Here is a 23,851-nt window from a genome sequence, read left to right as displayed (position 1 = left end):
ACATTTTTGAAGTCTTTTTTTCTTTTTTTTTTGAAAGGAAAATCAAAAGTAGTATAGGAAATTTTTGTTCCTTTTCCATTGCTGAAGATACTCTCTCCCACTGTTCAGGAACTACTTTTTGTGCGTTGTCCTGTATAGAAGGTGCCAGGTCACTGTTGTGTCCTGGACAAAAAGGCATGAACTCATTTATGCTCGTGCCAAGGCAGCAGTTAGCAGCAACACAGCTGTACCTTATCTGTTGGAACAGGCTAAAATGCCACTGCTCTGTTTTGAATAGCAATAAGAACACTTCCAGAAGTGCTAATACTTTGTACCTCTGTATCTCAGACAAAAATCTATTTAAAAAAAAAAAAAAAAAAAAGCACATGGGTTTACTGGTCCTGGTTGCTTTGTTTTTCACTGGCTAGCATCATGAAATATTCGTTAAATATCAGTCCCTGTAAGAGCTCTTGCAAGTCTGAGCTGACAGTTTAGCAATCATATGTCATAGCTGAAAGTAGCATTTCTTTTTGCTAGGCTGTATCCAAAAATGTAAACATATTTCTTTCAAAACCATGTTTATTTCTCATTTGGCAGACTCCTTGTTTTCCTACAGATCTCATTCACACCATGTTTGCAAGTGTACTAAGACAGCCTGTTTAAAGACAACCGATGCTAGCAAGCCCTTAGTCCTGTCCCCAGCTCTACATGTGGAAGAGAAGTAAACTAAAAATCCTAAATGAAATAAAAATTCTTAGTAATAAACTAAAAACTAAAAATAATGTGCTCTATAATAATTATTTCAAGGCTCACAGTATTGAATAGAGAAGATCTTGTCTGTAGTTAGACTGTATTCAATTTTCACTATATTTTCCTCCTTGCATAGCAGTGAGATGGTTATTATAATCTGGAGAAGAAATAGAAAGTGGGCTATTGACGTTTTTGTTAAGCTCCGTAGATTTCTGAGCACCTCAGAATACTGAATCTAAATCAAATTTATGAAAATACCTGTTGGATATGAGGCACATTTAAATACTTCTTCCTTTCTGTAAGAGGCGTGTTCATAACAAAAGGTTGATTGTTAGGAGCACAAGGCAAATGTCTAGCTGCATGAAAATAGCTGACAAGTGCTAATGTTCAATAATCTCATCTGATAAAACCACGCGGAGGGAGTAATTGCAGGAGGATTTCATTAAAAGAATGTGCAGCTGGTTTTTCTGGCTTCCCAAGTGCAGGCTCTATTCCCATACGCCGTGCTAGGCAGTCATTGTGGTCTGATTTCCCTCAGAAGTTCATCCTGGCTTTGACAGCTAGTTCTTACTCTGACCATCAGCAGGGTTGTGTCTGTGGATGTGGTCGCTGCCAAACACGGCAGGCAGCTGGGCCACAGGGCTGGGAACCTGGGGCAGGGCTGGCAGTGGTGTAGCAGGACGTTAGGGGGACACAGCATCCCGCCAGGAGCTGCGGGATAGCCCTTTAACCACCTTTTGCTTTGGTTGTCTGAATTACGGAACTAAAGGCTGCAGTGTTGATAGAGGGGGGCACTGCAAATTGCTGAAAACAAGGAACAGGAGCTTCAATTTTGCACAAATACGACGTGAAAAAGCACACCAGTGCTAACAGTGTTATGCCTGGGGACATTATTCCATTCATATAGCATGATCATCTTTTTAATGAGCAGGCAAAAGTAGTTGGCAGGTAAATGGCATAGTCATGGAATAAGTATTACCTTCTGTGAAATTGAATTCTATGCTTTTGTGTCTAATGCAAACAGCCTTGCACACACACAGAGTCTAATATTCCCAGGGAAACCAGGGCTGACATTTACCTGCCCCTGGGAAGAGAGGAGGAAATTAATATGGTGGCTATGGAAGACAGAGACTTGACACAGCGAGAAGAAAAAAAAAGAGGCAGAAAAGAGGTGAATGACTCTGAATGGCTGGTGAGTCAGTGATATTTTTCTTGAGTTTATGCATGTGTTTATTTTCTGGGTGTGATATCTGAATTAAACATTAGATATACCTAAGGAATGGTTACATATGCGTACTGTTGAGTGTTTGCAGCTACTGAGACGCACATGGACACAAACACCACAAGAAACAACATTAAAAGAAGGGCTATTAAGACTGCAAAGTCAGTTGCTCAGAAAGTATGAAGTGCTGGAATTATGACCATCTGAGCAATCCTATTTCTTGCTTTCTTTCTGCTTATGTATCATAACCCAGTTTTTAATTACATGGTAACATATTTATTTATGTTTTTTATAGGGCACCTCAGTCAGTGCGCAGGACGGGCAGCATGGGCTCTGTAAAAAAGTAATATTTCCCAGTTCAATGCACACCTTTTTTACCGTATGTTGGCCAGCCCCACCTCTGAAGGAGTGTCCTGTGAAGCTCATCGCCATCACATGTGACTGCTTCATGACAGTTTTCACCCCTGAGACGTGACACGGGAGCTATAAAAGCAGAACACCTTCTTCCTATTATGGGCTCTTCCACTGGAAATGCCAAGGCACTCAGCTCAGTACATTTTTTGTAGGTTTAAGTACAGTTCCCATTGGCTTTGGTCACAGCTGTGGATACTCAGTCCTGCCAAGGCCCTTTGCTCAGAAAGAAAAGAGCATGCAAATAATGGTCATTAGCTTTAAATGCGGGTTGAAGTGATTTGCCTGGAATTTTGTGACTGAAGCCCATATGGAAATCAGTTTCCCACATAGCCTTCAACTGCTTCAACCATTACACCTTAATTTCACTTCTTGTAATCTTCTGGCTCACCCACTTTATAGCTTCCAACTTTTGCAACAGCCGAAGCAGGGATCCAGCAGACACTAATCTCCTTTGCGACACGATGCCAGGCTTTTAATTTTTTTTAGACTGATATCCATTTGGGCCATCAGCATGGGTGGGATGTTTGGTGCTCAGCTCTGCATTAAGTAGCTGCAGTGAACCGATCTCCTCCAGTGAGCACTTAATTAAGTAGAGTGCTGTGTCTGAATATGCCAAGTCTCCTGTCCAGGGAACGCCGTCAGTCTCGGGGTCCCCCCAGCACTGTTGTCTGTTCTAGCCTCATAGCTTGTCCAGAGCCAGTTCTGTCCCACTGCCCACAAATCCCTTCTGGATGTCTTCATCTCCCCTACCTCACCTGTCTGCCTCTCCAATTCCCAAGCCTTCCTTGCCTGCCTAGCCAGCTCTTTCTTTAGCTCCCAGCCCCAGACTTCCCATTCAGAGTTGTGCTCCCTGTAGGTTGTTCTCAGTTTTAGTTTATTCCTGTATTTACTCTGGGCTTTTTGTGCCAATTTGCTCCCAACCCTGGTAAAGCAGTAGTCCTGTCTCCTGAGAATCTTCTACTTGTCCGTTACTTTGGGTGGTTCTTTTGTCAGGACTTGTACTGGAACAGAGGTGGGCTGATGGTCCCCTGAGGCAGATGACAGCCCCACTCTATCAAGCAGTCTGTTGATGAGCCATTAATTCCATACCTCCCACTGTCCCCTGATGAGAGCCTATTTCTGCAGTGCTGTCTGGCTGCCGTGAGTGAGATCTGAGGTCGCTCTCAAACCTGCTTCTCTCATCCTCTTAAATATGTAACTTGGCTGCCAAGTCATGGATATGTACTTGGCAGCCTGCAATAGCAACTGGAAACACAACATACACAATATGATTGTCAAAAAAAATATATAATGGGGGGGTGACCGCAGAGAACAGAGTCAGCTGAATTTTCAGGATGATTTGAGATTCTTGCTTAGCTATTCATGGACTAATTTTGTTAGCATGGATAAGCCTTTAAAGAGTACCTACAGGAGAAAAGATGCAGTGTCTGGACAGCTGTGGCAATGGGGGGCAGCTAGGGACAGGAAGCAGATTGTTTCATGGAAATTCTCTTCCCCCACGTTGTATTGTCCCTGTGCTCTTCCATGTGCTCACAAACATCTTAGTGCTGCTTTCAGGAGTATTTTCCATAGCTAGAAACTATCACAAAAAAGAATGAGGCCACCTGTAAGAGCTGAAAGCATAGGAAATGTTATTTCTGTCTTACAGAGCTGATCTGTCTAAAAGTCTTAGATCAGGTATTTTCATTGCTTCCGAGTAGATACTTAGTGTAGCTGTACCGGGAAAATTTTCATAGACTGTGACTGGTTTTCACCTCATAGCTGATCTGATCTACTGAGAGCTGTGCTCCTGCCCCTTTACCTTTATCTGCATCTCCTCTGGCCCTCTCTGACTGCACTGAACCGATGCGAAGCACTAACTCAACAGAAAACTTCTCGTTTATTTTTGCTGGATTACTCTTTTGACAGTTTAGGTAGCCGCCTTGCTGTGGGGCCTGAGAAGGTATAGAATAAACACGAAGATAAATGATGGGAAAAGTTAGATGGGAGCAAGAATGCCTCTCCCATCAACAACGAGCTTTTAGGCTGGCTTAGCTGTAACACAAAACCTCACCCTTCTTGGGGACACAAAACCTCACCCTTCTTGGGGACACAAAACCTCACCCTTCTTGGGGACTTGCCTTCTACCAGCAGGAAGTACTTTTGTTGATATAACTCATACCAATTTTGGGTGCTAGCTAAGCGGTACCAGTTATACACAACACTTTTCCACTGTGAATGTCTAGTATGAGAGATTTTCTGCTTGCCCAGCAGTGCTTCAAAGAATCCCAAAGATCAAAAACCCTCCCTCAGACCTTCAGCGTCCTGGCTTACCGTATGGGAATTATTTGCAGGGGGAACTCACAAATCTGGAGCTGCCTGCTTGCACAGGGACTTGAGACATGTCACTGGAGACTTGTGACTTAGCAGATACACTTTTTTATCTTGTAAAGGCCCAAGCTAAAGGATGTGTAATGCTCCAGGTGTGGTGCAGACATCCATGCCCACAGCAGGGGGAATGGGTGCCATCCTGTGCCAGTGACCAGGAGCACCTCTGCAGCTCGCTGCCTTCAAAGGACACTGTAGGCCCAAACGAGCGGCCACTGAGGTGGCGCTGCACAGGAGACACTTCCTTTCTCTGTTTTGACTGAAAAGTTACCCAGGGAAGATGCTTGGTGAGAAGGAGCTGAGCATGTGGACCTTGAGTCCCCGCGCACGGAGCAGGCCGGAGGGCACTTTGTGTGCTGGGATCTGCAGCTCCCAGGGGACGCCCGGGCGTCACCGGGACGCTGCTGTAAACAGAGCCGGCCTGAGCGCCCCGGCCACATCCCAGGCAAGCACCATGATCTCGGTGAGTGTCCCCACCTCGCCCAGCTCCACGTTGTTCCTGCGGCCCACTTCTGCCTCTGCAGCAGGTCCTGGGGAGAGCGGGAAACCCCCTGAGATGGCCGGGGAGGGAGCAGGGTGGGCAGGGCAGCCCTTCAGCCATCATGTCAGTGAGAACCGAGCTGTATTTGTAAGACATGGCGGTGGTATTTCCTCCTGCTGTCCTGCTGTGGTAGGCACTGCTCTGCTGTGCTACCACATTTTCTGTTTTTCGTTCACAGTTCATAACCCCTTGTGTCTAATGTAAAGGTGTTGCATTTGTGTGGGCCTTTTCTTCTGCGAGTTGTAAACCAGTATTCGAAAGCTGGAACTGAAGACTAAAACTGACAAGTTTAAATAACCACTCTGTCAAAGGATTATGGCCACGGTTTCCTAATATTCCTCTCTGTGGTTTAACCATTGCTCGGGCTGCTGGCTGCTGACATAAAATTATTTTGGCGTTCTACTACCAAATGAAATTGAGCAAGAAGCTGAGACTTGCATTGCTGTCTGTCTGAATGACACCAGGCAAAAGTTCACAGAAAGCCTGCTTTCACCTGGTTTAAGTTTTAGGCAGAAGGATTTCAGCAATAAGATGGATTTTACTTTAAAGGTGACCTGCAAAAAAACAGTTAGGAGTTTGCAAGTGTCTTTTGTTAATTAAGAAAGGTGCTAATTAATCTCTATTTATTTTTTAGGGGATTTTTGGTTTTGTATAGATTTTTTTGAATGTATGGATACTGTAAAATCCTGTTATTGGTGGTTTTGTTCAGTGTCTCCTGCCGGGTCTATCTGGTGTTGACTTAAAGTTCTCAGGACATCAGTGAAGTGCATAACTCATTTATTCATTTCTTTATTTTTAAACAAAGATTTCCTTTCTCCTGGTGCTTAGTCACTATAATTACATAAATGTTATCAAAACCAAATAAAAGTGATGTGTTGTGTAATGCATGGCTCCATTTGATTTCTCAGTCTTTATTAATTCGCTGGCAATCAAAGAACTGATGTTCCTTAGCAAACTTTCAAGTATTTATTATTATTATTATTATTATTAATTAATAACCTGAAAGACATAATAAGGATAGATCTTTTGTGTGTGTATGTATATGTGTGTGTGTGTGTGTTTTATCTTATTTATAAGATAAAATTTATTAGTGTTTATCTTATTTATAAAGCAGTTTTAAGAAAGATATGTAATGGGCAATATACACAATGCTCGTTTTCTAAATATTTTGTCAAGCCGGGCTGAGAACAAGAGCATTGTGTTTCTGACATGTAACCTGCGTGCTGTTTTCTTGCAGACCATAAAACTAACTTCAGGCGTGTGGTACTGGAAAGATGATACTAATACACTTGAATTTGCAAGGTAAAAGAATTCTGTTTGGTTTCAGATTGTGCAGGTTTAAGGCCTTGATTCAGCTATTCCAAGTAAGGCAAAATCAGTCTAACATCGCTTTGGCTGAAAATCAACTCCATGACAAATATGTATTTGTATATATATATATATTTATCGAGACTGGAGCTCTTAAATGTTACTCAGTGGCATTTATCCCATCATGGTAATGGAGAAAAACAGAAATATGTATTTGTTCTGTACTGCTTTCAAGATGAATTCACTTCAGAGGGACTGCTAAAAGTGTGTGGCAAGTCCTGCCCTGTGTCAGAAAGCCATGCAGTGCAGCAGCAGTGCTGAAAGTGAGGGCTAAATGCCATCCCTGGCATCCACAGGTGGAGGTCCACTAAGTCCGCAGACTGAAGCTGTCTGCATTATGTTTGGCCGCGCATGGCAGTGAGCACTGTAGGACTGCAAACCTTTTGGGAACCCACAGCTCTGCAGGGGAGAAAGCTCATGTACCTGCAGTTTGAATTTGTGTGGCAGCTGTGGATTCAGACTTCATCTGGCCTGAAAAATTTCCATACATTTAACCACTGGGGAGAAACAATATCCTCTGCTGCCCTCTGCCCAGACGCAGGGCAGGCAGTGCACGGTGCAGCGCAGCGTGGTGCAGCTGGGTCAGTCACCCGCTCCCTGCTGCTGCCTCCCTGCCCTGCTGTCATTTTCCAAGCCTTCGTCACGGCAGAGCTGGGCTGCTCACCTCTTCCCTGACCACACGGCTGTTGTGGGTGCCTTTCATGGTCTGAGTCTCAGCAGCATCAGCCAGCTTCTCTCATGGGCTTGGGGATGCTGCTGACTCTGCCCAGTGCTCTCCGGGACAGGAATGAGTTTCCCAGCCACGTCTGCTGCCTCTGCCCTTGGTGAACCCAAAGACAAGCTTTGGGACTCAGCAGTTTGCATTTAAAATCTCTTTTGTGAGATAAAACCCTCTTCCGTCTCCCTACAAGAAGAGAAAGAAGTAGTTGAGCTGAAGGTCAGGAGCGTATATACATTAAGCTACTGTGAATACATTTAGGCTGGAAACTAGAAGAAAGTCCCTATTCATTGGCGTTGTCAGGACAAGAGCAGGAGGGTGAAGCCACTTGAGACATGGGTGACTTGAAGGGTTTACATGATGCAGTGCTTATGATGGCAGGAGACAGAGCAGGAGGAACCTTCCATACTTTTTGCTTCTCTGTTCTTGAAAGCAATGTCTCATGCGGACCTCAGCACGACCCAGATGTTTTCTTAGTGTCAGTTAGAGGATGAAATATATATTCCTTGTGTATCATGGCATGTTGACCTTTTTGCACTGCTGCTAAAAATGTAAATTCATGCCACTGCATGCTCACACTCTCTATTTCAGCTCCAGTCCAACATCTCAGGAAAACCTTAAGGAAGGAAAAAATACTTGCTTTCGGGAAATATGTGTCAAGACATTAAAGAGGTATGTCAAGCCGACTGACTTAGCCCAAGAAGGAACAAGATTATTTGGGTGGGAATATTTTCATCCATTGTCTGAGGATCATGTCTGAACAAAACACGTGAAACAGGGAGCCACCTGTCATTTCAATAGGGCGGATGAGTGGTCTGAACACAAAAACAGGGCCAGACATGCCTGGTGTTGAATGCTAGCTCAGGCACTAGCCTGCTGTGAGTTTGGTAAAGTCGTTCTGCATCTTTGTTGCTGTTTCCAGATCACTCAGAAAGAGGTAATAATTCTCATCTGCTCTGAAGAGTATTGTGAGGTAATTAATTCATCTTTGTAAGGTACTTCAAAGATTAAAGTATTATTATTATTATTAATTTTATAAATTCACAACACGGTGTAGCTGACTTTCATCCATTACTTAAAACCTCTTTGATCTAAATAATATAGTCGCAATTTATTATATTAGCAACTAAAAGGGCAACTTCAGAAGCAAGCTTGGAGGTGAAATGTCCTATTTCTCCTAACATTCCCAGCCTGTTTTGTGGTTATAATAGCTGAAAGTTAGTTCAGGCTATCTGCCAAACACATTTCACTGCCTGGCCCTTTGAAATTGTGTGCAATGAGGAAAGTGCATACCAGGTAGATAATGTGACTGTTCTGTGACTGGAATTAATAGTGTCCTTAAATGCTACGTATTGGTCAACTACTAGCATCTTCCAAGACGAATGCAGTGCAACGCTCCCTGAAAAAAGGCTGGCTGACAAAGAGGAAAAAATCCATAAGCTCTCAAAGTGGGTACAACATGAATATGTGACGTTGGATGATGTCAAATGTGAGTAAATGTTGGTATCTTGTATCAGCAAGGCATTGCCCACAGAAATCAGAAAACTATTTCTACTAGCAGCTAGCATTTTTTTGGAGGATATACTATTTTCTCCTCTGTGTTTTCAGATGTTGCTTTACTTTTGAAAGAAGAAGAAAGAAAGTCAGAGCGCATGCTACCTTTTGCAGCAGTTATGGGGTATGTTATGTACAATTTGTTTCAAGAATTATGTGTGTGTGTCCGGTAGTGGACAGACTACGGTCTATGAGAAGTAGAGTATGAAATATCAGAGGCTTAGAAGAGGAGTTTAGTGTGAAATAACACCAAATTTTAACCTTGGCATTCAGAGAAATAATCCCATCGCTTGTTTGGAAGCCTTCCACTCTGTTAGCTAAAGAGAGCCAAGAACTTGGGCCTAAATGTCCAAAGGTTGTTATTCATCTTACACTGAGATAAATTCCACGTTTGCCAGAGCATCCGCAACACTGCATGCACTGTGAGTCCCTAACACGACTGGGCATCTGGGCTACCTTCTTGTGCAGCTGCGGTTCCACTCAGAGCTGCAGAGCTCATTAATTGCTGCCGCTGCTTATCAGTGGTACTTCTCTACATGCTAAAAGCAAGGAGTCAGCCGGCAGAGCATCACGTCTCAGGCGTATCCCTGAGATTGCCAGGGCCATACACTGGCTGCATTGCCTTTCATTTAGAAATGTATCTGTAGACTTTGTTGGACCTTAGTCATACTGTCCTTTGACAAGGGGAGAGGTGTCCCAGTTGTCCCAGTTTTCCTGTCTTCCTCTGAATGCAAATGCTGCTTTTTCAGCATGTTCAGTGCAGAAAATGTGCTTGCAGAAAGTAAGTCTGATAATACCCAGTTCAATCCACTGTTCAGCATGTTTCTTGGACACTGCTAGTATTTCTCTAAAAGCCTCCAAAGTCCCATTGTGGAGTGGAGTGTTTACTCTGAATGGGTCTTAACCACACAGCTGATATTTGGTATAATGCAGGCCCTTGAGCAGAGACTTTGTTCTTTGTTGTAATGGTCTGGTGGTGTCTATATCTGCAGACCTACAGACTTCCCAGTGACATTTCTACCTTTCATTTAGGAATAAAAAACTAGATGAGTTCCTCATGGCCCTGCTTTTCTACTTATCTTTTTACCTGGAAAAAATTGCCCTGGAAAAGGAAACCACATCCTTGATTTCGTGAGTACAAGACATTAGGGTTGTGAGTCCCCAGAGCTTGCCCGACTTTAAGTGTGTAAATACCCAGGCTTTGCCCTGGGTATTTATCTCCTCAGGATAATACTGCAGTCTGAATAAATCATTACTACTACCCAAATGTTAAATCTGTGTGGGTGCCCTGGATCGAATAACCATCCCCTGTTTCAATTTCCCAATAACAGCATTAGCATCCCGTCATTTCTGCTTGCAATACAGAGCACCTCCGAATCACAGCTGAGTGTGCTGGGCGTTTAGTTGGGCTGTGGGTCACATTGCTCCAAGATTCCATTTCTAAATACTTTGCAAGGCAGGCTCAGATGACTCTTCAGTGCTAGAAACATGTTACAGCATGAGAAATATATGCTAGGAAAGCAGTTTCCAAGCAAGGGTGTGTGACCACACTTGCTACCTTGCAAAGTGGAAGTGGGGATGCCAGAGGAACAGTTTAGGAGCTGCTGTGTTAGAGAGTTTTATGCCTTGGGAGAAAGTGTTACTGAGTTACAAACCATGATTATAAGAACCCTTAATGATTTGCTGGACTCTTTAATAGTCTCTGAGAATTGATTGACTATTTTATTAAAACACCTGATAATTACTTACTTCACAATTCATGAAGCCTTGATATACACAGGGGCTGATTTATCTGGATTGAAGAAAAGACTGCTGGAGGATTGCTGGCCTTAAGGAACTGATTTGTTCCACACCTATAGACTGACAGATTCTCATTGTGCAAGGAATATTTCATAAATAAAGAAAACCAAAAACATATTTTGGAACACAAAGGTTCTAGATCCAGTTGAAGTGATCTGGGCTGAAATTTGCAGAATGATCCCCTTGTTCTTGGCTGGTAAAGGACAAGGAGGACTCTGCACTGGCCGTGGCATCTCAGCATGGTTCGTATCATCAGCTGGTGTGGCAAATACAGAAACAGACTGAAACAAAGAAGAGTTTGGATCTATTGCCATACAGATTTATGTTTCCTGGGTCAAGAGGGCTCTGATTAGTAGCTACCAGCTATAAACACTGGTTAAACTCTGCCAGAAGAGACATTTTGCTGTGTTATGGCATGCAGTGCTCACAGAGTGACTGCTGCCTTTTGGTGGGAAATATATACCATCTCTGAGCTTCCCAAAGAAAAATTCTGTAACAGTGTTTTATTTAGATTCATTGCCTCCCCTGAAGGGAAGTGGCTTGCTTGCCAGGATTAGCTGCATGCAGTGTAACATCAGAGAAGCTTAAAGAAGAGACATTTACCATGCAGAAGGAGGAAGTCAGGATGTTGATCTACCAAAGTATAAATACGAGGAAGGAAAATAAAATGACAAAAGTCAATTTTAGATCTTACTTAATGTTAAAATTTACCAAAAATTTTTGCATCTTCATTCCCTGTTCAAGACCCCCTTGTTTCTGTCTAATTCTGAAATTGGTATATGTTATATTTCAAATCAAATGTAGTAGCAAGGACTGTTTTTTTCCTTCTGTGGACTAAAGTTCTGGAATAGTCTTCTACTAGAAAGTAATGGGGGCAGGGGAGAATACTTTTTTTCTGAAGGTGGAGCTCTGTGAGCTTGTGAAAGGGATTTTTTAACCACATAATAAAATCATAATGACAGAAAATTCCACTTGTGATAAGAATCCTTGGGTATGTGATATGCTGATGTATTTGAGAGGATGTGAAAGAAGATTGCATAGCCATTTGTTTTCCTGTACTTATCCCACTTAAATCCCATGCTCAAGGCTGTTGCTAGTTGTTTCTTCAGGAAGAAAACTCCCTCCCCTTCCTCCTAGATGTAATTTAATTTCAGAGGCTTTTTTGCTTTCCTGTGTAGTACTGGCTATGTGCCACAGGTAGAGACAGACTGCAGGCAAGACACGCTGGTACCATTTCATGTGTCTGGTTAGTGACACCTATAATTTGCTCAGAGTTAAACTGACAGACAGATTGCTTGGAGACTGGGCTTGGTGATCTGCCTAGTCCTTTAGCAGCCTGATGTTCCTGTATGGTGGACACATCCAACGACTGTGCGGTCCTTGAGCTGCTCTTCTTGCAGACCCTGTGTGCTAATGTAGTAATGCAGAAAAAACATTCATTCCTGCTCCTAGTTGGTGCTTTTGGAGTTCCTGCCATTTGGGCTGCCTGTGAGAGATGCCCAACTCATCTGTTGTGACTGCTTTGTTCACAGGGCTTGATGGGCTGAATAGCTCAACTGTCTTGAACCTAGGCAGTGTAGAAGTACTCATGTGCACAGAGCCTCAAGAAAACATCTAAGACCATCTTTGCTTATGAAGTCATTGCTTCTGTGCATTAAAGTTTCTTATGTCAGGAGTTCCTATAAGAGAAAAACAGCATGAATCTGGACATCTTTGGCTTCTTGTGACCTTATCTTCCCTTGATGCTATTCTGATTCTGGGTAAATCCAAGATTTGGGTTTTCCTGGCTTGCTCTAGATTCAGGAAGATCTTGTAGACAACCTCTAAAGCAACAAAACAGTTTTCCAAAGCAGTGGGCATGAAGCATTGCCCCACTGGAGACAGCCTGGGAGTATTCACCTCTGAAATATGTGACTCTAAGAACAAAAACTAAGCAGTAGTGAATGAGACATGAATGGAACATGGGCTATTATTTCTGTCCTGCATTTTCTTCCCCCCTTAGTTTCTATCTGTTTCTGCTTCCAACCCTTTCATGTCTTTTGAGGAAAATTTGCTGAATTTTATTAGCAATTATCCTTGAGAAGCCCAGAGTAATTGTCCTAATTATTAAAGGTGGGTCATGCAGGAAGCTTTAGAGCTGGAGGCCATCAGGGATGGGACAGATAAAAACAACTCTCCCGAGCGTGAAAGGAGGCTGGTAACTTTTAGGCCTGTAGCGCTCCCAGGCCCTGGGAGACAGTCGGGTGGATTACAGGGGAAGCAGAGGAAATGGAAAGCTCTTTGGTTTGGCATTTCCTTAGCGTTTGATCTGAAGTGGTTTAAAATACAGGCTTGTGGTGTCAGCCGTTCCTGTTTAGAGGCCATCCCAAAAGCGCTTCGTGTGCCTTTTTGAAGAGAAGTAAGTGCTGTCTCCGAACGAGCCAGACCCACTGCTTCAGGCTGCCCAATGACAGAGTCTGTGCCTGGAGAGATCTAAATGCACCTCCAGGGCTTTCATGTAGGCTGCAAAAAGGGTTCGTAAGCTATGTAGGATCAAAGACGGCAACCTGAGAGGCTGTGGGCACAGAGCTTACAAGTTCTGTAGGGCAAGGGAGACTGTCTGGGTCCAAGCCCCAGGCCTGGTGGCCCCACCAGCACTGCAGAGCTGTGCTGGAAGCTTCTGAACTCAGCCCTGCTGCAGAGGGGTCCCCTGACGGTGGTGCCATGGGGTGTGCTGGTTTACGTGCCTGAAAACCATGCATCCACTCTCTAAAATATCTCCTTTTTTTTTTTTTTTTTTTTTTTTTTAACAGGACTATGATTTTTCTGGAGAATAAAGAAATGGACGATGTTTTGGCGAAGTTAGCAGTGGCCAGGATTCACCTTGCCAAAGTTTACAGTAACTTTATCCTTGGAAGAGGCATGGCACAGCAGAGCCACTCGCCTAGTGGAAAGTAAGCCAAGGAAAGCTCTTCCCTCTGGGGACCCTTGCCATGTCAAGGGCCACAGCATCCCAAGTCCAAGGCCCCTTTTGGGTGACACAAGTGAAAGCCCGAGGTAACGTCTCGAACAGTCGAACAGTCACAGGGACAAAGGGACAACAAGACAGAGAAGTGTCCCCATCTCCCAGCTGCTCTAGCTGGTAACTGGCTCCAGAAGTGTTTCTGGTGAGCTGTTGCCAACTGGTTCGGCCACAGCAAGTTGCAGCAGAGTTCTGAATACCAGCCTGGGAAGCTCTAGCCCTGGCATGCAGAAGGCTTGCTAGATACACACAGCAGGAAACTTTGATGGGTTCAGTGTGAAATCCAGCAGTGCAAAAAGCAATGCCGGCTATGGATCTCACCTGTGCCATTTTGACTTACTAAACCTTGGAGGCAAATGGTTATGTGCCTGCTGTTTGCCAGTGATCCCTGCATAAACTTCCTCCTATGCCAGGTCTGAAATAGAATAAGACTAATAGCAAGTGTAGGAGACCATGCTTCTGAAGGGCAGCAAGTGAAGGGACTATAGACAAAAAAAGTTTGTGCTTAGGGACTGTGGGCATTGGAAACGTAGGACCCTACCTCTGAGCAGGGAAGATGGTGCATGGCTTTTTCAGAGTGGTGGAGACCAGTAGTTCTTTAGATGCCACAGATCCGGCTAAGGACCGAGAGGAACAGAAAGCTGTAGTGGAAATTTAAAAAGAAACTGAAGAAGGTACAAATGAATGGGAGGGTGTTTTAAAAGGCAGAGAAACTAGGGGAATGATGAGGCTTGGAGACAAGTATGCATGTTTCCTTTTTTTGGGCAGTAGCCAGTCACTAGGATTTTCTCAGAGCAGTTTCAGGCACATTTTTTCAAAGTCCGTTGGTGTGAAACTCTGCTGCCAGTTCTCCAGAGGAGTCACAATCCTTCTCCTGTCTTCCTGCAGCACAGCTCCTAGCAGCCTCGCTGCTCTCTGGGGCTGGAGGAACCTGGGTTTCCTCCTAACCAAGAGGAGAAGGTAACCTATGAAACAGTGGAGGCAAAGGGGAGCTGGAGACCACTGTCCCCACAGGGCTTTCATTTTGGTTTGCCCCCATGCCACAGGGCACTGGACCCTGAAAATTAACTGCACATTCTCTCAGCATCCTGGCATGTTGGTATTTCAGGGGGCAGATCTGGGAGCAGCGTTGTGTGCCACATGCCTGCTTCCAGATTTCTGCTAAGCACAGGCATCCAGCTAACCTTCTTGCTGGTTGGATAGGGAGGGTTGTGACAGCATTTCATTGTTTCTGTTGGGTGGCCCTAATGTCAGCACTTATGAGACTCACTTTGAGGAACGTACTGCAAAAAGCAACTTGAATCCAAGGACTGGATGCAGCTGGATAAAGCAGCCTGTGCTGCATACAGAGCTAGTTAGCTCTGCTGCCTCTCCACTCACTCGCATTGTCTGGTGGATGGGAATGTGCAGGATTGTGGCAAGGAACAGGTCTAGTGGCAAAAACAACAGCAGCTTGGGAGTGAGAGCAGAGAGCTGAAACAGGGAGCTGTGTTCTTTAATATTTCCATCACAGTGGGGGTTAGAGGCTGGCAGTGGGTTGGGACGCTGGTGTCTAGGCTGTAAAAACACAAAGGCTAGAAAAGGGCTGTGTCCTAAAGCATTCATGAGGTAAGGTGCTGTATGAAGAGAGACCTGACTGGGTTACTCATAGCAGGGTGGTGGTAGCTGACTACAGCTGACTTCAGAGTTAGGCTAATGCTGAGCATGTTACAATGTATGGCACTTCCCATAGCATACGGCAATTACATAAATATAATCTCTTCCAGGCTGACTCAGTTTAACCTTAAATGTTATCTGGAGCCTCCCAGACCATTATATGAACTGCCAAATATGAGAGCTAAGGGACAGAACTGATTAACACTCTTAATTGTAAAAGATGATTAGGAATTTTTTAAACATACATTCTTTTGGGTGGAAAAGGTCCTTTGTCAAAATGGAAACTGGGGCTAGGACTACCTTTGATGATTATTTATTTATTTATTTTACCTGGAAAATGTTTAGATTAAAAAGATGAGAAATTATTGATAATGTAAAACTCACTCCCAGTTTTACTATATTTTCTTATAACCCAAGTATGTTTTCATGCTGGTATTGAAGCTTTTGCTTTTCCTTGTAATTCACCATAGCAACATTTTAATTAAATCTTACACTATATGGAGAAACTGATCTTCCAAATGACCCTTCCAGATCTTCCAAATGTCTATGTGTTCATATAAAATCATTGATTTTTCATGTGAAGACTTTCTCCAAAAGTTTCCCAACTTAAAAAGGAAGGCTTAGATGGAGAACGTCTTCATCTTAACAATTTACATGATTTGTAAAATGCAGCATTAAAATCCTATCTTGATACCATCCCAGACTGGAATTTGAGAGAGTTCCTCCAGACCTGTTATTTGTGTATGTTAGCATTAGTCCTTTTGTGCCTCCAACGCTGAGGAAGGAATAGGTGTGTCTGGCTTTCTCCTTTTAAGTTGATGGAGGTTGTGCAACCTTTTTGTGGTGCCAGTTTCCTTATGGGTATTTGTCATAATGGGAAAAATACAGAGTGTTCCCAAAGCTGCAAGCATCGATGGCACAAATAGTTGAGTCGGCCCTTACTGATCCTTGATGCTAGCTTGATCCATGAGCAATTAGAGTCACAGCCGTGGTCAAAGGAGCTGTTAAAATGGCACAAGAAACATTGCCCTGTGTGCCTCTACATAGAACAGTAGTTCTTGTAGATGTCTGAAGCCATGACCTTACATCCAAACCCCATGCCTACGGCACCGTCTGCCCTTTCCGCTGTCCTCCTCTTCCATGCATGAATTCATCGTGTCACCCTGACAGCGCTAAGAAGTCACTGTTATTATATTTCTGGAAGTCATGATGCCCTTTGCTCACTCATTCACATGTTTCTTACAAGTCCTGTCCTGAATCTTGTTGCAAGTTTGATGTTTTCCTAACCCTTTCTGTATTTTCCTAGGTAATGAGCAACTGTGCCCTAGACATGGGAGGTGCCTCCTGCTTCAGCATTTATTTTAGGAAACTTTACTTCAAGCAGGTCTCTCAGCTTAATACCTTACTTGAAGGAAGTAAAGCACTGGGGGAAAGAAGGGTGGAGACCCCTAGCATTATTTAACTCTAATTATTGCTGCTAATTTCTGTTGCTGGCCTCCGCATCGGTTTCTCTGCTAAACTGGGGAGTGGTTCTAAGATAATGCTTGAGCTATCTAATGTTAAAGGTGAAGCAGGGTTTTTTACATTAAGGTTTAAAAAGCTGGGGTCACATTAGGTTCCTCTGCTCTGATATTCTGAAGACAGAATATTGTGATTTTCCAGAATTCATAAGGAATCAAAAACATTGAAGTTATCTGGGAGATCTGCTTAGGCAGATGGCTGTGCCATGCTTGAAGAGTCAAGCTTCTTTTCCCTTGCACAATATGTGGGCTTGGGATCTCAGCTGAAATGTCAGGACGGGTATGATTGGTGAGAGCTGGGCCGGGAGATATGTGGTCCTCCTGATCAAAATACCAATAAATGAAGGTCAGAAGATGGTAAATAGAGCTATGGGGCTGCAATGATGTTTCTGGGGTGATGGCAGCTGGGTATACCCTGAGTGTGTGGAACAGTTGATGCTATCAGGAAGGTAAGGGACATTTCAGGAGTTGGTGAGTTGACAGAGAGATGGAGTTTATTGTGCATCTGGCGGGGCTGTGAGGATCTGAAGGCTGGCAGAGAAAACTTGCTTTCCCTTCCACAAGGGTGAGCCGTGCCAGCTTCAGGACAACTGAGTGGCTGCTGGGGTGCGTGCATCACCCTCCACTCTAATGGCTGCTTCCATGAAGGACAGTCATTTGGCTTTGCATGAGAATCCCCAGGCTCAAGTGGGTGGTGAGAACGTCTCTCAGGCGTCCACTGCGCAAATTGCTGCTTCTTTAACAAAGGCCCTTTGTCATTTTCGTACATGTTTTACATTTCTTCTTGGAGATGCATCAGGCATCTCCTTCCTGGTTTTCAAGTATATTGTCTCAGCATTGGCCTGGCTTTGTGCCCTTGGTAACTCTACTCGTTGCTCTTCCAGTGATGTCAGGAAGAGTTTTCTATTCACTTCAGTGGGAACTGGGTTAGATCAGAGCTGACCACTTTTGAGAGGCCCAAGCAGAGAGCTCAGTCTAGATAGCATAGTAGGGGTGCCTCCCCTGCTCATAACATCCAGCTTTGTTCTGTTGGATTTAATTAACTGAGCCACACAATATTTTGTCTTTTCTCCTTCTGAGGCAACGCAGAATTCTTGTCTTTCTCTTAGACAGTAGGTCTCTGCATGCTAGTAATGAGGATTTACCAGCAACAACTTTATTGCCCTGGTGAAATGCCAGCTTGGCAGCAGCCCCGTGAGTCATATTCAATGCTCTGTTCAGAGAACTGAAAGGATGACTGCTGCTATTAATTTTGTGCTCTTGTTCACTGCTTTAGGAGAACAACATTACAGAAAGATCGGAACTTCTTTGAGGTAAGAAAGACACAAAGATAAATGGAGATTTTGACAGTGTCAGCACAGACCATGTCCCTCTCTCGCACATTCACGTACTGCAGACAGGCCTGCTCCTTTCCTTTTGGTCCTCCTGGTGGTTTACTTGCAGGGCAGAGTAGTACCTGCAGTAAACTTTTACTTCTTGGGCCTAGATTACAATGTCTCTGTAAAATACTGACTCTTTGCCCTTCAGCCCAAGCCTCTTCCCCCTTGGAGCCCTGAGCTGGGGAGTTTCAGTCCCTCTGTGTCTCAGAGCCCAGCCAGTTCCCATCACAGCCTGAGGTCCCTCTGGGAGGTCTGGTCTATAGCTTTCTTCTCATCATTGGCCTCACAATTTCATCTCTAAAGGTAAGAAATTTCACAGTCTTTCATTTCCATTGTGCTTGGCAACGTTTTTAGATGTCAACAAGCTTTTCCGGCCTGCTACACATAGCTCAATGAGCAATTTATGACCCGCACTATGTAGCAGGGCTTTGGCAAATTAATACAAAACAGCTAGGCCCAAATTATACTCTGTACTTTACAAACTGGGGAGCCTTTCCTTGAAACAGGGGAACTGTGGATTCAATTCCAAGGATACACAGTAGTCCCAGTGAGACCACCTTTTCAGGAACCTTAGTAGAGACTCAATCTACTGGGGGTTGATTCAACTTGTGCCAGGGATCACAAATGTTAAAATGGACGGAAAAGCTAGATCTTCCTTTTTAAGCAGCAAGCAGATATATGGCGGTGAGATGCACTGAGTTCATATCTGGTAGCAATATCTTCTGTGATCACAATGCTGTCATTTTGGGTGGGAATCATCTTGTCTAACTCCAGCTGCCCAAACAATAGCTGTCCTGTCAGCCTAAGCCCTTAGGCTCCGTTGACAGTCGATGCAGACAAAGGGGGTGAATTGTTGCCTTTTGAGACAGATGTGTACGATAAGAACCCCCACAGAATGACTCATCCCATTAGTCTCTTTCCATTAATTATTGAAGGAAACTGGATGGTAATCCCAGGTTCACTCCTTAGTTCTAGCAGCAAAACTAAGCCACATTGGTCAGAGTTGAGCAAGACAAAATCCATCTGAGCTAACTGTGTTTCTAGCCCCATCTGTCTGCATACCTTTAAAAAAAAAATCTGCTTTCAAATCTTCAGTGATATATGGTGAAGTTTGATGCCAGACTGGTTGCCGACTTTTTAATGGAGTCGTGCCAACCTGCACTGTGGGACGCGGGGAGATTCTGAACCTTTTCCCAGTGAAAATGCGATCTGTGTTTTCAATTTAGGGCTTCTACAACTTCTGCAGCTATGTGGCTTGGCTTGTGTTCAGACGGAAGCACTTCCAAGTGATTAGGGAAGAAATCGGCAAGCTTCTTTGCTCCGACATGTTCAATCCCACCTTAAGAGACAGGAGCAATGTTTTCTTGCAGGAAGCAAGCAAGAGGACTGCAGATGCAGATGCAGTGAGATTGCCATGTCAGAGGTACAGTTTGACATACTGATGAGCCCTTAGATAACGTGCCCTGTCCGAATACACTGAGATAACAGCTGCGTTTGTTTTCTTTCAAGACAAGCCCATGCCGAGCATCCACCCATAAACAGCATGGTTCACCAGCGCTCGCCCATGCTCAGCACGCTGCTGCCCTTGCCAAAGGAGAGCGCTCATTACCTCTCCCAGAACCACTACTGTCGGGGCAGGGACCCGCGGCCCTGCTCGTGTGACAACCTGCCAGACTTCTCAGAGCTGTTTGCTACCAAGTGAGGGGCTATTTCTCTGCATAAATAGATCTGGTAGTGCTGGTAGGAAGGATGTCCGGCAGCTAGCTCTTCCTCACCAGGAGAGGGGCCATTGGATGGGGGATTTGCCTAGGCAGTAGTTAGAGAGGAAGAGGAGTGTAAGAGGAGGCTTGAGTGAGCCTGAAAGTTGCAGATGAAGTACTCTTGGCTAACTGTTGGCAAAGCAGCCACTGCCCATCATACTGCTTTGTTAAAACTGTAAAGTTTTTTTGGGAAAGCAAATATACGTTGAAATAAATTTGAACAAAAAACAAATTCAAACCTCTCAAAATCAAAATGGGATGTTTATTTTTTTCCTCTTATGATTCATTACAATTTCTTATTTCTTCAGCATTCTGATCTGACATGGCCAATGTATTCTATTCTGACAAAGTTTGTTTTTTTTACTGTATTGCACTTTAAAAATATAATTTAAATTGTAGTACAGATAGAACCTTTTCTACCAATTCAAAACAAACACAGAATTTTTCAAGCCTGGATATGCCATGAAAGAGATATTCCATTTTTCATCCACCCATGGTTAACAGCAGTATCACTACAATTCTTTTTATGTAATAACTGATGCAAATATGATCACTGTAAATTGGTGTTGCTCTGCTGAAGCGTATATAAGGCTCCCTGTAAGACTTTCCTACGTAGGTCATCTTTTTCTGCCTGGAAATTATAATTTGAGAATTGCCTTAGTTTTTCTGGATCTACCAGAATTCTGGCAATCTAATGAATGCTACAACACTCTACATGCAAAATTGTCAGACCTATCCACAGCACACGACCAGTGAGTCCAGTATTTCCCCAGAAAGTGAAATTTGCTACAAATGCACATGTAATTGTTTTGTGCATGCTTTGGAAGTTGGGTGCCCCCTAAGCATCTTGGTGTTATAACTTAAGCACGGTAATTCATGTGCAATAAGGCCAACCTTTCCAGGAAGTGCTAAGTTTCACTTGGACATATGCAATTCACGTTGTGTGCATGCATGCTCGAGACAGAAACATGACATGGTATGCAAGGTGCTGAGTGTCTAAGTGTGGCTATTTGTTCTTCCCTGGAGGACGCAGATAATCTTGGCATAGTGGGTGTTACTCACAGTCCAGCTAAAGGAGGCAACGTTCCTTGCCGGTTTACCTTCTAAATACTACAGGTTATTCCCCCTTTCTCCTATTTTCCTCTGCTTCATTATGTCAAGCATATTAACACCATGTTTTCTAACAGGGTGGGCATAATTGGAGCTCACTGTAGTGAGTTAAATTCCTGTATGCTCAAGTCTGACGGGGCGATGGAGGAGGACGAACAAGAACAAGAACAAGAACAAGAACATGGAAGACAAAGGAGTTGTTCCTCTGTCCTGACAAATGGCCTGAATCTGCCACCTCTGTGAAGCCCCCAAAACAGGCTTAGTGTGAGAGTGCTGTATTCTCAAAAGCAATGGCAGAAGATGATTGTAATCAGAGCATCTAGCAGAAGTGGTATCTGCTTTCACTGAGTGGCATAATTTCATATTGCTAAGTAAATAATTTGGAAATTGCAGATTAAAAAGCCAAAATCATTTGTCAGAAGTGGGGTAGTTTTGCACACAAGGATCTGTACTGGGTGACTGAAGAACTGGACTGTAATTCCTGGTTCTGTCACTAAATATTCCTCTTTCATCTTAGTGCTTTCATTGCACCATTTCTGAGAAGACTTTTAATGACTTATTTTGGGAAGTGCTTTGACACCCGCAGACGAATATGATTACTGATTTTAACGTCAACCCTCTTTTTCTATAGGGTTAGCAAAGCAATCAGGAGACAGGACTTACTATAGCTGAAAAGCTTCTGGAATTGTACGTTTAAAGGAAGTTACTCTTGAATCTTTAATATATAGTTTAATCCTTTTTTGATTTCCATCATCTCTCATTTTGTTCTCAGATAATGGTAGACTAATTTATGGTTCATTGTGAAAAGAGTATTGCAAAGTGGAATGCTGTTTTTTAAGATATCTATTAACTTGCATTTTTTTAAAATTATATAATATTATTTTTATCATTGATTTTACATGATTGGAAAAGCAAATCTTAGAAGTTCAAAATCAAAATATGCAGTTGGGTTGTCAATATCTTGAAGCATAATGCATTCATGATAAGAAATCATGTATCACTTTACCTACAAGACTAAATATCTGTGCTAATCATTAGCATCAGGAGGAAAATTTAGGATGAAAACCTGGCCTTTGCATAGTCAATAAGAATCAGTGAAAAAATAATGGATGATTAAAAAGTGAAAGAAAAGCGGAGAGGTAATATTTTCAGCATTTTTAGAAGTTTGCTTCATCAGTGATGGTCTGGAAGTTTTTCAGTGAAATATATTTCTGCTAGATAAAAATAACAGCACAATTTTCCCTTGCAATGTGTGGGTCAGTCTTTAAAAGGATGAAGGTTTGCACTGAAATTATTGTGAGAAACTTCTGCAGTTACCAATAGTCCAGGGACTAGGTCACTTACGTGAGATGTTCTTGCACCACCTTATTGAGACAGACATTTGAACTGCAGGCTCACAGCTGTTATTTAGTCTCTTCACTTAGGCTGGCACACGTTATTTTAACACCTAAGTGGCATTGTGGCCTAGGCTTGTTTTCCATGTGTCAGGTGAGTCCTTTTATCATGGGATGAGCTGTGGCCTGCAGTTTCTCTCTCAAGCTTTTCAGTAGACATCTGTTCTTGTACAAAGCAAAAATATTTAAAAATAATCTCTTAGGAATTTTGTGGGGCAGAAAACACATTCTCTCCTGAAGGAAAAATACATAAAAATATTAATTTAAAACTGTGTGTGATACTGCTATGTCTTCTTCATAGACATGACGTGGAGTGGTGCACACTTTATTCAGAACTAACATTTCTAGGTTATACATTTGCATTCATTTTGGGCAGGCAGATTAGTGCTCACATGGTCTGAAAAATGGTGGCAAGACTTTGAGATGGTGCTTTATTTGCAGGTTTCCTGAGAGCTCAGCTGGGCAAAAGCTTGTGCAACTGTTTTTCCAGGCTGCACGAGCGAATCCTGGATGGTACATACCTGGCTGGACACTCAAGAGGCATTTGTGGTATCACTGCCCTGCAGCAACAGTTTCTCTACTGAATGATGCAGCAAGATGTTGGCCAATACCTGGAGCTAAGGGAGACTACATCACAGCTTCCTTCTCATGGTCTTGGGAGAAACCTTTTGGTTTCTGCATTAGGAGCTCTCTATAAGCTAAAGGCTGGGCAGTGTTTTGTCTCTCAAAGTGTGACACTGTCCCCTCTCTGATCTGTGGATTGGCATCCCAGGACGCCAGGATCCTTGCAAAAGCATCTTGCTTTGTCCTCTCCAGGCAGACAGGCATAGTACAGGGCCTTAGAAAAGAGTATGAGGGAAAGGTATTCTTTGCCACCTCGGTCCTACAGGGCAGTGCAGTCTGTGGTGCTTGCTAATAACTGGGATCTGTGAACAAGCCCCTGCAGTGCCTGGGGCAGAGATTTCATGGAGTTACACACTTGGCTTGTGGTGGGCCTGGGGCAGCCGCAGGAGGACAGAAGACCAGAGGGTGGAGCAGACACTCACGTAGGCAGCAGAGATCCTGGACGTGAATGAGCTTTTTGTGCAGTGTCACCTACCTGCAAGGTCTCTGTCACTGCAGGGAGGAGGAAGCACTGAGCAGCTACCAGCGGTGATCAAAAGCAGTTGATGAGCTACTCAGACTGAGAGATGATGCTCAACATGATATGCTTGTCCCTTTCCAGGTTCAAGGGAGGCTCCTCGCAGTCTCCTTAAGGGGAGTGGCCCCATTGGGATACTTCCTCACCATGAAATGGAGAACAACAAGTGACTGGCTG

The 23,851-nt window shown here is 43.6% G+C and overlaps 1 protein-coding gene across 1 annotated transcript; it reads left to right on the top strand.

Annotated features, from left to right (window-relative positions):
- The first annotated feature begins 1,927 nt into the window (after positions 1–1,927).
- Positions 1,928–23,113, top strand: PPP1R36 (protein phosphatase 1 regulatory subunit 36). Its single transcript, XM_083839111.1, has 11 exons — positions 1,928–5,195; positions 6,511–6,575; positions 7,951–8,031; positions 8,727–8,848; positions 8,968–9,037; positions 9,946–10,044; positions 13,506–13,646; positions 18,167–18,203; positions 19,496–19,692; positions 19,779–19,967; positions 21,217–23,113. The coding sequence occupies exons 1-11, from the start codon at positions 5,013–5,015 to the stop codon at positions 21,380–21,382; spliced, it is 1,350 nt and encodes a 449-aa protein (XP_083695237.1). The 5' UTR covers positions 1,928–5,012; the 3' UTR covers positions 21,383–23,113.
- The last annotated feature ends 738 nt before the right edge of the window (positions 23,114–23,851 follow it).

Source organism: Anser anser (genome assembly GCF_964211835.1).
Source record: "Anser anser genome assembly, chromosome: 5".
Taxonomy (NCBI): domain Eukaryota; kingdom Metazoa; phylum Chordata; class Aves; order Anseriformes; family Anatidae; genus Anser; species Anser anser.
Note: the sequence above shows the minus strand (reverse complement) of the source record. Positions and strands in the feature narration are given on the sequence as shown.

Coding starts and splice junctions, on each gene's coding strand:
- PPP1R36 (XM_083839111.1), top strand. CDS start 5,013: ATGCTTGGTGAGAAGGAGCTGAGCATGTGGACCTTGAGTCCCCGCGCA. Junction 8,849..8,967: donor GACGTTGGATGATGTCAAAT/GTGAGTAAATGT, acceptor CTGTGTTTTCAG/ATGTTGCTTTACTTTTGAAA. Junction 9,038..9,945: donor CCTTTTGCAGCAGTTATGGG/GTATGTTATGTA, acceptor CCTTTCATTTAG/GAATAAAAAACTAGATGAGT.